Below are 14,622 nucleotides of genomic sequence, written 5' to 3'. Positions count from 1 at the left end.
AGAGGAATCCAACTGATTTTGGATGTTGATCTTATATCCTGCCACGATGCTAAATCTCTCAATTAGTTCCAGTAGGTTTTTGACTGAGTCTCTTGGGTTTTCTAGGTATAGCATCATATCATCAGCAAATAGGGATAGTCTGACTCACGCCCAGTTCTTGAGAGCTCTGATCCAGCACTGGCTTCCTGCCACCAGGCCAGGAAGATGCTGGCTTTTCTGCTTAGTGTCACCAGGGCCATCCCAGCCTGTGATCTCTCTCCTAGCTCTCTGTTGCTGCCTAGCCTAACTGAGGGGCATCCTCACGAGCTGAGGTGCTCCCAGCCAAAGCCTGGTGGTTACCACTGGGGCTTGTCCCTTTAGAGGTAGGAAGCAGCTAGGCTTGGGACTAGGATCTGGGAGCGCATGTTGGAAAGATTAACCTAGGCTCCCTCCCTTTCCCAAGCCCTTCTCCTCCTCTGGCTGTCCTCCCCCATTGTCAGCAAGGCCTCCGTATCAGTCAGGCACAGCTTAATGTGGGGGTGAGGGTGAAGTTTTCTCAGATACCTAAAATCACCCTATGGGTCAACCACATGCCCAGGCTGCCACATGGCCAGTTTTCCTAGTTGCCAGGAGAGGGCACCCCTGACTACGAACAAGAGCTATGGGGTTTTTGTTTGCTTCTTGGCTGATTCAACCCTGTGGCAGCGGGGCTGTTACCCTTCGGCAGGCTTCACATCTCCCTTGATCCTCACAGCCCTTTGAGGTGTTGCTTCTCTTCATTCAGCAGATCAGGAAACTGAGGCATAGAAATGTGAAGTGACTTGAGCTCAAAGTCTAGCTCGTAGGTGGTGGAAGCCCACCTCTGACCCAGGCAGATGGACTCCAGAGCCCCGAACTCATTACATTCTGCTTCCGCAGGGACCTGGCTGGGCAGGTAGCCAGGAAGGGGTTAGTTAACAGCAAGAACTAAAAGGACATGGTGGTGTGGTTCTGGTACTAAGATTATTTTCTGGTTCCTATTTGAAGAAAAGGAGCCCTGGTAGTGCAACAGTTAAGCGCTTGACTGCTAACCAGAAGGTCAGCAGTTCAATCCTACCCAGAAAAGACCTGGTGATCTGCTGTCGTAAAGATTACAGCCTAGGAAAACCTATGGAGCAGTTCTACTCTCATCTAGGGTCCCTATGACTCAGAATCGACAGCACACAACAACTACGTTCAAGGAAACATCTAAAGTTCTACAGAATGTTTCTTAAACACTGACTCTTAGATCAATTAAAAAATAACAATTGGCTTTGTCATAATAGGTACTTGTTGTTGTTGTTGTTGTGTCCCGTCGAGTTGCCCCGACTCATAGCGACCCCTCCTTGGTTTTCCTAGGCAGTATCACTACGGAAGTAGATTGCCCCATCTTCCTTCCAAGAAGGCAATAAATGTTAGAATCTTTAGACTCTGGCGGAAGAGTCACAGACCAGCCTGCAGGCTGACTGCACTTATGCTGTGTTAGGCTACAGTGACATTTTTAAATATTAGTTTTTGAGCTCAGGTGGGATGTGTACTCTGTTCATCCCTATGACTCCCCAGCATATGACACTAGGCCCTGGTTACTCATTACTGTCACCTGCTGTGACCATTTTGCCTTTACACGCTTATTAACCAGTGGATCATGGTCCCGACTGAGGGCTCCGATTTAATTGGACTGAGGGGCAGCCTGGCCTCGGTGTGTTTTCAAAGCACCCCGGGGTGATTCTAATTTGCAGGCAGACTCAGTACTGAATCCAAGCCGACCCTCACTGCTCTGGCCCCGCTGAGGTTCAGAGGGCCGGCTGAGGGCAGAGGGGCCCTTGCCCTTCCTCTCCCCACTTCGGGTCCTTGAGGTAAGTGAGTGCTGCTTCAAGGAGTTTCTCTGCTGCAATTGTTCCCCACCCCCATCCTTCCATAGAGTTAACGCAGCCTGGGGGTTTGGGTTTGTTAAGGCTTCTTTGAAATCCTTCCCTGGCTGGGCCCCTGGGTCAAGATCAGGATTCAGGCAGGGCCAGAGGGACGTGGGGGTGGAGGAAGGTGGGGGACTGCAGAGGCAGGCTGGGCCCCTGGAGCTGCACAGTAATTCTTTCGGAGGGAGGGGGAAAGCCTGGGCAGGGAAGCTTTTGTATTTTGTGGCCCAGCGTGCCCAGTTTCCAGGGCAACCGTGGACCCCAAAGTTCATTAGAGGTGGGAGCCAAGATCAGGGGACAGCCAATTGGCACCCGGAATCCAGTTACCTGGACCAATGGGAAGTGGAGATGGGCAGAGTCAGGCGGGAGGGGATCTGGGACAGAGAAGTGCTGAGAACTAACTGGGCAAGCTGGAGTTCTGGCTGTGTATAAGGTTCAGCAGAAGCCAAGCCTGGTCCCGCCAACCCCTTCTCCTGAAAGTTGGGGAGGGGCCCTTGGGTGGCTGCCAGGCATGCAGAGAAAAGAGCCACCTATAGGACACGAGGTCGGAGCTGGGTTAACCAAGACAAGCAGGAGCAAGAGAGGCTGAAAGCTGCTCACAGATCCCCTGGCTCTGAATGAAGTTGCCCCTCTGGGCCACAGTTCGTGGGTTGAGGTGTGGCCCCCAGGGAGGCCCAGCTCTGTGGCCCTGCTGGCTGCCCCGCAGATTATTCCTCAAGGCCAATGCCCTTTCTTGGTATCCCCCTGCCACTGCTGCTCATGTGCAGACATCACCATGGACAACAGCCTCCTGGCCATAGTTGTGGTCACTGGTGAGTACCTACTGCTGAGTCCCAGGGTTGGGGCAGAGGCATCTTGGCCCCTCACCATAGGCCAGAAGCCCAGCCACTTATATATAGGGTCACCTAGAGAGCTCTAGTGGCATAGTGCCTAAGGCATTTGACTGCTAACCAGAAGACTGGTGGTTCAAACCCACCAGCCAGTTCTCGGAAGGAAGACTGGACGATCTACTTCTGTAGAGATACCACCTCCTAAGAAACCCAAAGAGCAGTTGCTACGAGTTGGAACCCATTTGACAGCAGTGAGTTTGGTTTTTTGGTTTCAGAGCAACATCCCTCCCCAGGCCCTGAGGAAGAATGTTGTGTGGTGGTTGGCCAGTGACCCCTGAGTTCCCTTCTCTATGAGTGCTGAGTTCTCTGATGCCAAGAATCTGTGATGGGCACTGGGCCATTGGGTCCTCCTGCCTTCGGGCAACCACTATTTCTAAGGGTGTGTGCCCCTGCCACAAGCTCTTTCCCCTCCCTACGCTGCTTCTGTAGAATCTCCCTTCCACACATCCTCCTTCCCTGGGCTGATGGAAGAGACGGGATGAAGGGCTTCTGCTCTCCCTCACAAACCTCTGCTACAGGGAGCTGATGTAGCCGCAGGAGGGGAGCCCAGAGCTCAGCCTTTTGCTGCCTGCACCTCAGTCTCCCTTGCTTGCCAAGCTGATACTAGACCCAGCCAGGTCATCCCTCTACTAACTTTTGGAATCGAATTCAGTCTGGGGAGGAAAGGGGCCTGCACAGGCAGGTCCAGGCCAAAGCCCTGACTGTGCCTCTACGGGAGGGGCAGTTTCCTCCCTGGTGTTCATCATGGCCGTCCTGCTGCTGCTGCTGTGCCAGCGGGACCCCAGTGCTGCCAGCTCATCTGCTCCTGCCACTTCTTCCGGAGCCCCCGTCAACATGTAAGCACAATCCCCCTGCCCCCAACCCCGTCCTGCCGAAAGACACCTGCTTTCTGGCCAGGGAGAAGCATTGTTCCATGTGAAGAGGTCTTTGGACTCTTCACTCTCTGGATTCCACATCTTCTAGCCTGGGTTCCTTTGGGGCCATGGCAGCAGTGTGGAAAGGGTTAATAACATCCTGGCCAGGCCCCTCTCTGCCCACTGTAAAACTGAACCCTGTTGGGAGCTGATTGGTGAAGATAAAGGTCTTTTCCTAGCTCTCTAAGCAACTGGCAGCCAGCCCTCCCTCCCCCTAACTCTCAGGGGAGGAGCCCGGACTCTGTAGGAGGGGGTAGGTGGCAACTCCAGTACTGTCAGTTCTCTCCCTAGGGACTGGGCAACATACGGAATCCTGGGCACAGAAACAAAAATGATCTTCTGAGCTGCAGCCACTCCAGGCTCCAGCCCCCCAGCTCTGGGCAGACTGGGAATGAAGAAATGGGGACAGCAGGAGGCTTTCTCTGACTCTCCCTACAAAGGTCATCAGAGCTGGCTGCCCAGACCATGAGAGAATGAGCTAGTGGCCAGAAAGGAGAGGGATCTCTTTACAGCCAAGTGCATTTCAGAAATGCTCAGGGTCTGAGCTTTGTGTCTTGGACTAAGCAGAGAGGATGAAAGCGATGGGGCATGGGAGACAACACAGGGTTTAGTCCTTACTCTCTTATTCACTGACTCTAAATTCTGAGCTTCACCTTGAGTCCTTCTTCATGATCTCTAGGATGCCTCCCCTACCTACTTCAGCACCCCCACTGAGGCCCGGCCAGCAGAAAGAAGAGAGTCTCAGGGGATACAGGTGAGAAGACCTTTGGGCTGCCACCTGGATATGGTGGAAGAGGTGTGTGCAGAGGTCCTGAAGCCAGGCAAGGCGACCTAGTGGGGTTAGGAGGATTAAACACAATGCTGAGGGTGGGGAAGGATGGGACAAGGCCTAGAGAGGCCTCGGGGAAGGGAGGAGGGGATGTGGTGCCCCAGGTCTTAGGCTCACTCTGGGGCAGAGGATCTAAATTGAAACCGGGTAATGGTTGTATATGCCTGCCTGGCTTCCTTAGTGTTTCTTGGTCACAGGGCTATCTTTAGCGCTGTGAGGTGTTCTGTGTGGGGCTGCCCAGTAGCTGCCGACTGCCCCGGTGGCAGCCAGCTTGGCTGCCTGGCTACAAGAGTGTTCGGAAGAAGGACCGGCAGCAGCAGATTCACCAGCTGATTGCATAGCGCTTTGGCTCTAGGCCTGCAGAGAGGTGACTTGGTGTGCCCCGGAGGACTGAGCTCTTTCCCTATTTCTCTCTCTCTCTCAAACACACACACACACACACACACACACACAAACAGTTCAATTAGAACCTCTGGGATCAGGACAAGGAAAGAGCACTGATGGGGCACCCCAGAATTTGGCAGGAGGCCCTCACTACTTCATCTATTTGGGCAAAGGGAAGGATGGCAGAGCCCAGCCTAGGGAGGCCTGCCCTATAGCTCAGGACAGACTCCCACAAAGGGGCACCATTGAGCCAACAGCCCTAGATTCAACTTGTTTCTAGGAAGAACCAGTCATTGGTGGGAGGGACAGGCGACAGAGCAGCAGTTCAAATAAAGGGAGGGCATGTGTGTATGAGGAAGGCAAGGAAATGGGTAATACCTTTGCTCTCCCACCCTTTCAGGTGCCACCGAGCTATGAGGAGGCCCTAAAGTCACTCCCTGTACCACCATCCAACCATGGCTCTGCTTATCCATCCCAAGAAGCAGCCACCTGCCCTACTCAAGGAAACAGCACTGTGTAGGAGGGAACCACAACCTCCATCCTGCCCATTCCCACACCTCCAGGAGACTGGCAGGGACAGTGCTGAGCCTGTGGAGTCTCCCCCTGCCTAAGGACCAAACCAGCTGGGCCTTGGTACCTATGACCCCATGAAGGAGGAAGGCAAACTGATCCTCAACAAAGCCCAAGTCACCTTTGCCAAGGATCTGCAGATGGGGAATCTGGGGTCACACCCCGAGAGCACAACGCAGAAGTTCAAAGCAGATTTCTAGAATCGCTCCCAATTCTCTGCCCTCAGTTCCTGGGGTCTCCACCCTCAGGGTAGAGAAGTGTCCTCGAAAGGAAGCTGCTGAACTCCAGAAGCCCCTCTCTCGGGCTACACCTAGTATCATCTACCTGATGAACAGCAACCACCCATCTCCCGCTGAGACTTCCTGCCTGGCTCTTCCACTCTAAAGCAAAGCTCCTAAAGGTCCTGGGTTGGGCTGACAATGAAAGCCTGCCCCCAGCCCACTCTAGGCTCCCACTTACTATTATTATTTTTTTAATTGTGATTTGGGTAAAAGTTTACAGAGTAAATTCATTTTCCACACAGCAGTTCACATACATACCTTTGTCTTATGACATTGACTGCAATGTCCTACAATGCAACAGCTCTCTTCCCACTTCCTCCCTCCAGTTAGTTACACACTCTTCCCTGTGTCCTTCCCTCCCGTGCACTCCTGCCCCCTGAGCTGTCTCCCTGCACATACACAGCCCTTCTATTCTCCCATGATTGATCTCTCCAAGAAGTGTATCTACTTAATGTAAATGTTCAGCTCATATGACTGCCTTGTTTGGCTGGAAGCCACAGGAGTGGGTTCAATTCCAGACCTGAAGGGTAGCTAGGGGCCATAGTCTCAGGGGTTCCACCAGGCTCTATCAGACCAGCAAACCTGCCCCCCCCCTTTTTTTTTTTTTTTTTTTTTTTTTTTTTTTTAATGATTTTGAGTTTTGTTCCACATTGTTTTTCCTCTCTATCCAGGATCTCCTACATAGATCCACCACTGAGTGGTTGACAGTGGTAGCCGTAGGCTCTCACTTCTTGAAACCAGATTCTTTGCAGCTGTTTATGGTTTGAGATTAAATCAAGAACCAGTGAGAACGTGGGCATGGTGTTCAGAGTAGGCAGAAAAAAGCCCACTTGTCACCCACTCTGCCTCGTATTCAGAGGGACTTATATTCAAGGTAGATGGAGTCTGATAAAGGGTCTCCTTCATTCTACAAGCTTCTTCCCTGTCCTGGACCCCTATATGGCCACCTCTAGGATGTGGCCCCAGCTTCCTCTGACTATGACTCCAGGAGAGGAATATAACTGTCCCCTCCTTTACAAGCTTCCTTCCACCCAGGCCCTGGGCAGGTGTTTGGTCCTGGAGAAGAAAGAGGACCCCCTCCAGCATAAGCTCTCTTCTTCCTTCCCCTCTGGGGGACAGTGCCAAAACAACCCTCTCCTCCAGAGAAAGCCCTCCTCTCATCTCCTCACTCTGATAGGCCCACTTTTTTGCTTGTGGTGCAGCAAATTACATAGTATGGCTCTTTGCACCATGGTCTTTGTGACTCCCATCAGCTTACTGGGTGGAACTATGCAGATGTAAGGTGTTTGTGGCTCACCAAGGAGCCTGGATAGCTTGTTAGTAATGTCAATAAGGTACGTGGCACCCTTGTGGGGGTGGGACCACAGAAATAAGGTATATGAAACTCTGATGTTGGGACTGGTCAGTTTTGTCATTCCACTAGGCTTGAAGTGAGCCCTCCTAGACAGAAGCGGGGATCTCACTACCATAAAGAGAAGCAGGAGTGGAGCATGTTCTTTGACCTGAGATCCCTATGCTGAGATGACAGCAGAGAGAACAACAGAGAGATGGCAGCAGCAAAGGCAGCAGAACAGAAAGACCAGCATGAGATAGAACGGTGGGCTTGCCAGCCAACTGAGTGAGAAAGCTGAATGGCTTTGGGCAGGAGGCTTGCTGGCAGAGTGCGGTGTACCTATTGGCAGAGCTGAAAGAGCTTTGTAACACTTGCCCGAGCAGAGCAGAGGCTAAACCGAGAGGCTAAGGACCAAAAAGAAGCGTGGTTGTAGACATGCCTGAGAGGAGGCTGCCCTCATCTAAGAATTATATCCTGAGTAGTCCTGAACTTGAACTGTAACCTTTTACTTCCCTGATAAACCCCATAATTCTGAGTATCGTCTGTGAGTTTTGTGTGGCCATTGCCACAAATGATCGAACCCAGCAGAGAAGTAGTGTCATGGGAAGGACGGTTGGTGTCAGAATTGGTAAAAAGGTTGGAGGGTGGTGGCATGTCTGATTCCTCATAGGAATCAGCCTTGGGCTGCTGAGGGAGATTTTCTCTCCCCCTTGTTAAGTTGGAGGCGGTCAGAGAATGCTGCCCCCATCTGCTTCGTGCAGTACGTCAAAGTTCTCCCTCAGTATACTAGAGAACATAGGTAAGGACTAACCAATCAGTAAGCAGCTCATCTGGTGTCCCCAGATAGCACAGCCTCATGACTTTAACTAACTTTATTTCTGGCCCAGCTTAGGTCTCCCCCAGAGGGTTTCCCAGTTACTACTTCACAGAGTCACCATCAAGCAGACCTCTTTCTTGGAAGCCTTGACATCTGTCATCCCAAACCCTGACTTTTTCTGGTACTGCTCTCTTCTGGCACGTGGGATCTGGTCTCTGTCTGACAGCCTCAACGAGGAGTTCAAAGCATAGCTACCAGTTTGAAGGTGCCCTCAGGCTTGGTGGGAACCACGTGGACAAAAGTCTTGTAGAGCACAGCACCCTTGGGCAGCCTGGTGATTAGGTCCACAGCTTCTGCATTACTGGGATTGGGCACGTAGACCTCCTTAGTGTAGCGGACTATTCCCTCTTCCAAGGCATACAGGCACTTCTTCTTCCCCAGCCCCACCTGCAACACATAGACCAGGTCAGCTGGATGGACAGGAAGTGGTCCATCCCAGGGCTTTTGGGCTGACTTCTCACAAATAACCAGGCTCTGGGGTCAAACGAGAGGGCTCCAAAAGGCCTCTCTGGTTCCCTTTACTACTGACTGGCATTTCCTTGCCTTTTGTTTCTTTACTGATTCCATGACAGAGAAGGAGAAAGAAAACTCCAACAGACAATCCTGGTGGCTGTTTAGTCTGAGAGACTACTGAGAGGCAGAACCATGTGCATGCAGCTGGGTGCAAGACACATAGAACAGATCCCAGTCCTGGCCAGGAAGATGCCCCAAATCACTACCTCTGGGAACTTGTTTCACTGAATTGATACTGGAGGTGTCATATGAAACACTAGTTTGGTACACAGTTTGATCCACATAGTCATTGATAAAGTTTAGGCTCTAGGGAAAGTAGACAGAAGCTATATTAATAATGTATATAGTAATAAATAACCATAGTGACCCCCTTTTGGTTTCTGAGGCGGTAAATCTTTATGGAAGTAGTTTGCCCAGTCTTCCTTCCATGGAGTGGCTGAAGGGTTTAAACTGCCAACTTTCTGGTTAGCAGTCAAATACCTGAGGCACTACACCACCAGAGTGCCTTATAGTTATATTAGTTCAACACTTACATAGTGCTTACTTTGTGTAAATACTGCTCTGAGCACTATTATGTACATCAACTCATTTAATTTTTACCTTGTGAGATAGGTACTATGTCCAACCCCATTTTACAGATGAGAAAGATGAGGCAGAGGTTAAGTAGCCTGTGCGCTGTGTATGCAGATACAGTTTTTTAAAACAATATATTTTAATTTTATTTTTTCTAGAACTTGAGATATGAAATTTTTACTCAGTCAGTCTAGTACTACTCTGTGGGCTCTGGAACCAGGATGCCTTATTCAAATCCTAGCACTACTACTTATTACTATGTGACCTTTGGCAAGTGACTTTACTTCACTATGTCTCAGATGTTTCATCTGCATAATGGAAATAACATTAACTACTTTATAGGGTCATCTTCAGGATTAAATGAATGACTAATCACAAAGCGCTTAGAATAATGCCTAGCTCAAAAATATCAATTTTATTGTTGTTATTTTAGCAAGTCCAGGAAGTTAAATCCAGTATCTCAAGTTCTAAAACATAAAGCTACCATTTTTTTTTTTAGGATTTGGGTGAAGATTTACAGAGTAAATTCACTTTTCATACAGCAGTTCACATATACTTTGTCTCATGTCATTGACCAAAATTTACAATGCAGCAGCTCCCCTCCCACTTCCTCCCCATAGTTACCTCCTCCCAGTGTCCATCCCTTCATACTCTTCTGCACCCTGAGCTATCTCCCTGTGCATAAGCAGCCCTTCCTTCTCCCATGATTGTTCTCTCCAGGGCGTGTGTCTACTTGAGGTAAATGTTTAACTCACATGCCTGTACTTTGTTTGGCTGGAAACCACAGGTGTGGGTTCAATTCCAGACCTGAAGGGCAGCTAGGGGCCATAGTCTCAGTGGTTACACCAGGCTCTATGGACCAGCAAACCTGGTCCCCACCTTCTTTTTTTTTTTTTTCCTCCAAATGATTTTGAGTTTTGTTCCACATTGTTCTCCCTCTCTATGCAGGATCTCCAACATCCCTTCCAAGTGGATGGCAGTGGTAGCTGGGCACCATCTAGTTCTTCTGGTCTCATAGTTGTATAGGTTGCTAAAGCTACCATTTTCAATGGCACCTAACAACAATGTATTTGTAATCAATCCACATACAACTTAACATCTTTGAAATAATTACAGGTTATAACCACCCTCTTTGTGTCTACTAAAATAACCCCAAAAAAGGTGGGTGGGCAGCAAATTGATTACAAAGGAAACTAAATTAACCTTTCAAATAATGTGAAGACTAGAGTTCTGTCTGGGAGCTCCAGTAGTGTAGTGCCTAAGGCACTTGACTGCTAACCAGAAGGCTGGAGGTTCAAACCCACCAGCCACTCCTCGGAAGGAAGGTTGGGCAATCTACTTCCATAGTGATACCGCCTCGGAAACCCAAGGAGGGGTTGCTATGATTCGGGTCTGACTCGACGGCACATAACAACAACAACAACAGAGTTCTGTCTTAACCAAGAACTCTCCTACTTCATAAAGTATTCCCAACTTGCTGAGACTGAAATCTTTGCCTGGTATGAACCTAATTTCCAGTACATACACACTGAATTATATTTTATTAAATTCCAGTTATTTTAAAACAATCTAATAATAAATTTAAGGAGAGGAGGAACAGTTAGAAGAAAAAAATAAGTAAGTTGAAATTAATTTCTCATGATTCAAAAAACAATCTTAAATCACCAAACATCTCCTCTAAGACCTGGGGGTGACAAAGGAGAACCAAGAGAACTGGCCTAACTGTACACTAAGCCTACTTCTCTACCAACCAGACAAAACACTGGGGCATCCATCTCTGCCTCTGACATTTCACTTGTAAAAGGGAGATGATACCTACCTCATAGGGATGCGGTTAAGAATGAGATAATGTAGGTACACGGCTTAGCATGATGTTTGGCATTTGGTAAGAGCCTAACAAACACCACTGTTGTTGTTGTTATTATTATGCTTAAGGGCAGAGAGAAGTGATCCTAGAAAAGAAAGGGGACCACAGAGCAACTCACATGGGCTCCTGGGTGCCAGCGGAATTGGCGCTGAGTCCCTAGGATGTTGCCAGCATGAACATAGTGACCTAGAAGAAAAGTCCACAAGTGCATTGACTCGACTCTGGCCCCAGTTATTGGGGCAGCACAACACACTGCTAAGAAAAACATGACAGTTCTCACCACCCCTGGCCAAAAACTCCCACATGGTCCAACACAAGCAGCCCTCCCACTGTCCTCCACCCTTCTCTCCAGTCACATAGCCAAGGTTCATACCTACCTACCCTTCTTTGTGGCTCCCTAATCTTTCTCAGGTCTTAGATACCCCTCTGATCCAGAGCCAAATGCTCTGGTGAGCTAAACTGAGTACAGAGCCAGGCACTTGCATGGTTACCCTGCTCTTCTAAGAAACACCAGCAGCAGGGCAGGTGCACCTGGGAAACGGAGGCCAAGGCATATTCTCACCTTCCATTTTCTTGATGCCATAGCGTCTGCCAGATGACTTTCCACCAAGGTTTTTGGAGCTGCCACCTGTTTTCTTGGAAGCATATCTGATAGCAAGAGCTGCAGCCTGAGGGGGGCTCAACAGGGCTGTAACTACAGAAAGGTAACCAGAACACTGTTCACATAGGCTCCCAATTAGACTCTTTCTGAGCCTCAATGGCCATTTGCTAAGCTGAAAAGTGGCAGAGGAAGCAGTAGCAGAGAAGTAAGGAAAATGTGTGTGTATGTGGGGAGAGTAAAAATGCCGCTTGAGTGTGTTGATTTTCAGGGAGTGTCTAGAAGTCCTTGTTTTTCTCCAAGGAGACAACTCATTACTTAATACAGTCCATGGTGTAAGCACTGCGTGAGGAGTATGTGTGTCTATGTGGGGGGTGGAAAGTAGTAGTGAAATATAAATGGAAGAAAAATAAATAAATACCATGTGTCCTGGGTGCTGATGCATTCACTCCTGCTTCAGAGAGGAAACAAACACCACAAAAATACCAGAATCCAGTAAAAGAACACCACAAAGCAGCCTGCTTCAGCCTCACTCACCATTGTGCCCTCAAGGCCAGACCACAGAGCCCTAAAGGACATCCAGAGAGAACCTCTTACTTTGGCCTCACTCACACAGGCTCCCTTCTGAACTAGCCACCACCCACTGCACACCAACATACCAGATACCTGTAAACAAAAATGATGGCTGGCCTGTGGCAGGTCCCCTAGACTCCTGGCCATTTCAGAAGGCTGGACTCTTTCTTCATAACACCCATCAAGTAGAAGTCCAACTATGAAGACCAACAGCCTTGCCCTTGTTAATATGATCTCTCCATATCCATTCAAAAGTGTTCAATGGCATTTATTTTAAAAAGGAAAATGAACTAAACTTCATACTAACCAAGTGTGGTAGTTATGTTTGCGTGTCAACTTGGTTGGGCCTGGTTGAGTGGCTGGGCAGCTGGTGGTAGTTATTCCTCATGATGAGACTGGCAATCAACTCTATGGTGCGATCTACCACAAGCAGCTGAGTAGCTGGTTTGGGATATGGTCTGCTTCCTGTATTTAAGGAGAAGCCTTGGGAATGGTCTCTCGCCTATGACACGCTTGGACCCTGCATGTAGCCGTGTCGTTGATCAGCAGCCTGCTATGCTCTGCCGACCGTGGGATTTACAATGGACTTAAGTTAATGGCCTGCCGTGTGGTCTGGTAACATCAGGACTGTGCCTTTTTACTTGTCAACGTTGGGGCTTCTCAGTATCCAGCAGCTGTCTGAGTGAAGAAACACCTGTTAGCTCCAGTGGGCCGGGAGCAGGAGGCAGAGCTGGACCCCAAGGTTGAGGGGCTTTCACCTAGCCCCTAGAGCCTGGCACTTTGAACTTGGACTTAAAGCCTCCAAATTGTAAGAATCAACTCCTGCTTGTTTAAGCCATTCCATCTGTGGTATATTTCCTGTCAGAGCAGCACCAGGTAACCAGAACACCAAGATGGTGCCTCTTGCTATATGACAAGGCCAGGGCTGGCCGTCCCTGCCTTCAATTTGCCATATACAATATAGTTAATCAGGACCAGAGACAAGAGTTTACTGATGCCCAGCACTGGGCCCTATTTACCTTCAATACCTATTTATTTCTTCATTAAGCTCAGGAACTTGGCTTATGATTTACCCATATTGTTCACAAACCTTTGCCCTATCTCCCATCCTGTTCTTCAAAACAAATGATGTTACCTTCTACCCAGTTGTGAAATATAACCAAAGTCATTACAGATTCCTTCTCTTTGTTCACCTCACATATCCAGTTCACCAGCAAGCTCTGTTGATTCTATCTCCAAAACAGAACTCAAATTTATCCATTTCCCTCGGAGTTCACAGCAAACCTGTTATATCTTGGCTTAAGCATCTCTTATCAAGGTTACTGTAAGTTTTTCATCTAGTTTCATTTCCACTCCTATCTCCTTTAAATCCACACAATTGCAATATTTGATTCTCCAAATGCAAAACTGGATTAAATCACTCTTCTAACTCTCACTCTATAAAGCCCAGACCTCCTGTCATCCTTTAGGGCTTAAGTGTTACCTCCTTTGAGGACTTCCCTGACCATCAATCTCAAAAAAAAAAACAGACACACACACTCATTTTTTCTGTTTCCTTCACTTGTCACAATTTACAGCTATTTTCTTCACTGGTTTATCCACTGGAAAGAACCACTTAAAGGGTATGTGGGGACCTTGTCTTCATATTCTCTGTTGGGATCTCCAACATTTATCACTGTGTCTGGCATAATATAAACTCTCAATCTGTTGAATGAACGCATGTACTTTCTGAGATACAATGTTGTACTAGCTTGTAATAAAGACCCAGAGAGAGGAGCCAGCGCGCCCAGTCACCAAGCATGAGGGAAGCTGAACACGCGCGAAAGCCTCGGGAGGGTCACGTGTTCCTCCACGCCACTCCACCTGGTCCCGACCCCTAGAAATGTCACGTGATCTGCGATAACTGCCCGTCAAGCCTCGCGCTCAATGAACTGTGCCCCGCACACTCCCCTCCGTGCCCGGGGTTCTCCGCGGAGAATGGCTTCTACCAGCCCTGGGCTCCTGGCTCTGGCTGCACTGCCCCCCACAAGCGTCCGTTACCAGCTGTTCGCGTCCTTAGTGCCAGCACCGCCGACGCCATGTTTGCTTTACATGAGCTTCCGGTCTCAAAACCTTCTGTTTCCACTACCAGGGGAACTACTTCCGGGTCCTGCGTGGGATTTGAAAGGGTGGCGCGAGAAGTTTCAGGTGAGTGCACTTTGTCACTGCGGGATCTTCCTGGCCAGGGCTTCCCAAAGGAACCCCACTGTGAGGGATTTGTGGCCAGGGCCGGGGCGGGGGTGGCTCTGCAGGAGCATTTGGAAGACACAGGGTGTTTGGTGTCTTGGTGCCGGCGGCTCGAGGCGCGGAGCGTACCAGGCCGACTCCTGCTTGGCCTACTCCCTCGTTTTTCAGGAATAAACCGAGGCTCAGCGAGAGGACGGATGAGACTCCTTCTTTCGTCGTTTAGCTTATTTTATGGAGCGGTTCCTGTGTACCAGATACTATACAAAGTACTGTAGATGGGTTAT

The 14,622-nt window shown here is 49.2% G+C and overlaps 1 protein-coding gene across 1 annotated transcript; it reads right to left on the bottom strand.

Annotated features, from left to right (window-relative positions):
- Positions 1 to 8,168: 8,168 nt before the first annotated feature.
- On the bottom strand, positions 8,169 to 14,192 carry MRPL27 (mitochondrial ribosomal protein L27). Its single transcript, XM_007941915.1, has 4 exons — positions 14,153 to 14,192; positions 11,504 to 11,635; positions 11,060 to 11,127; positions 8,169 to 8,375 (listed from the first exon to the last, which is right to left on the bottom strand). The coding sequence occupies exons 1-4, from the start codon at positions 14,190 to 14,192 to the stop codon at positions 8,169 to 8,171; spliced, it is 447 nt and encodes a 148-aa protein (XP_007940106.1).
- Between the last annotated feature and the right edge of the window lie 430 nt (positions 14,193 to 14,622).

Source organism: Orycteropus afer, unplaced genomic scaffold (genome assembly GCF_000298275.1).
Source record: "Orycteropus afer afer isolate SDZICR_OR568_19922 unplaced genomic scaffold, OryAfe1.0 scaffold00085, whole genome shotgun sequence".
Taxonomy (NCBI): Eukaryota; Metazoa; Chordata; class Mammalia; order Tubulidentata; family Orycteropodidae; genus Orycteropus; species Orycteropus afer.
This window is presented reverse-complemented; position numbering and strand designations above follow the sequence as displayed.

Bases quoted from the DNA above. Each gene is read 5' to 3' on its own strand.
- MRPL27 (XM_007941915.1), bottom strand. From the start codon at position 14,192: ATGGCGTCGGCGGTGCTGGCACTAAGGACGCGAACAGCTG. The intron at 11,636-14,152 runs GTAACGGACGCT...ACCTTTCTGTAG, and splicing joins ACTAAGGACGCGAACAGCTG to TTACAGCCCTGTTGAGCCCC. The intron at 11,128-11,503 runs GTGAGAATATGC...CTTTTCTTCTAG, and splicing joins TGGCATCAAGAAAATGGAAG to GTCACTATGTTCATGCTGGC.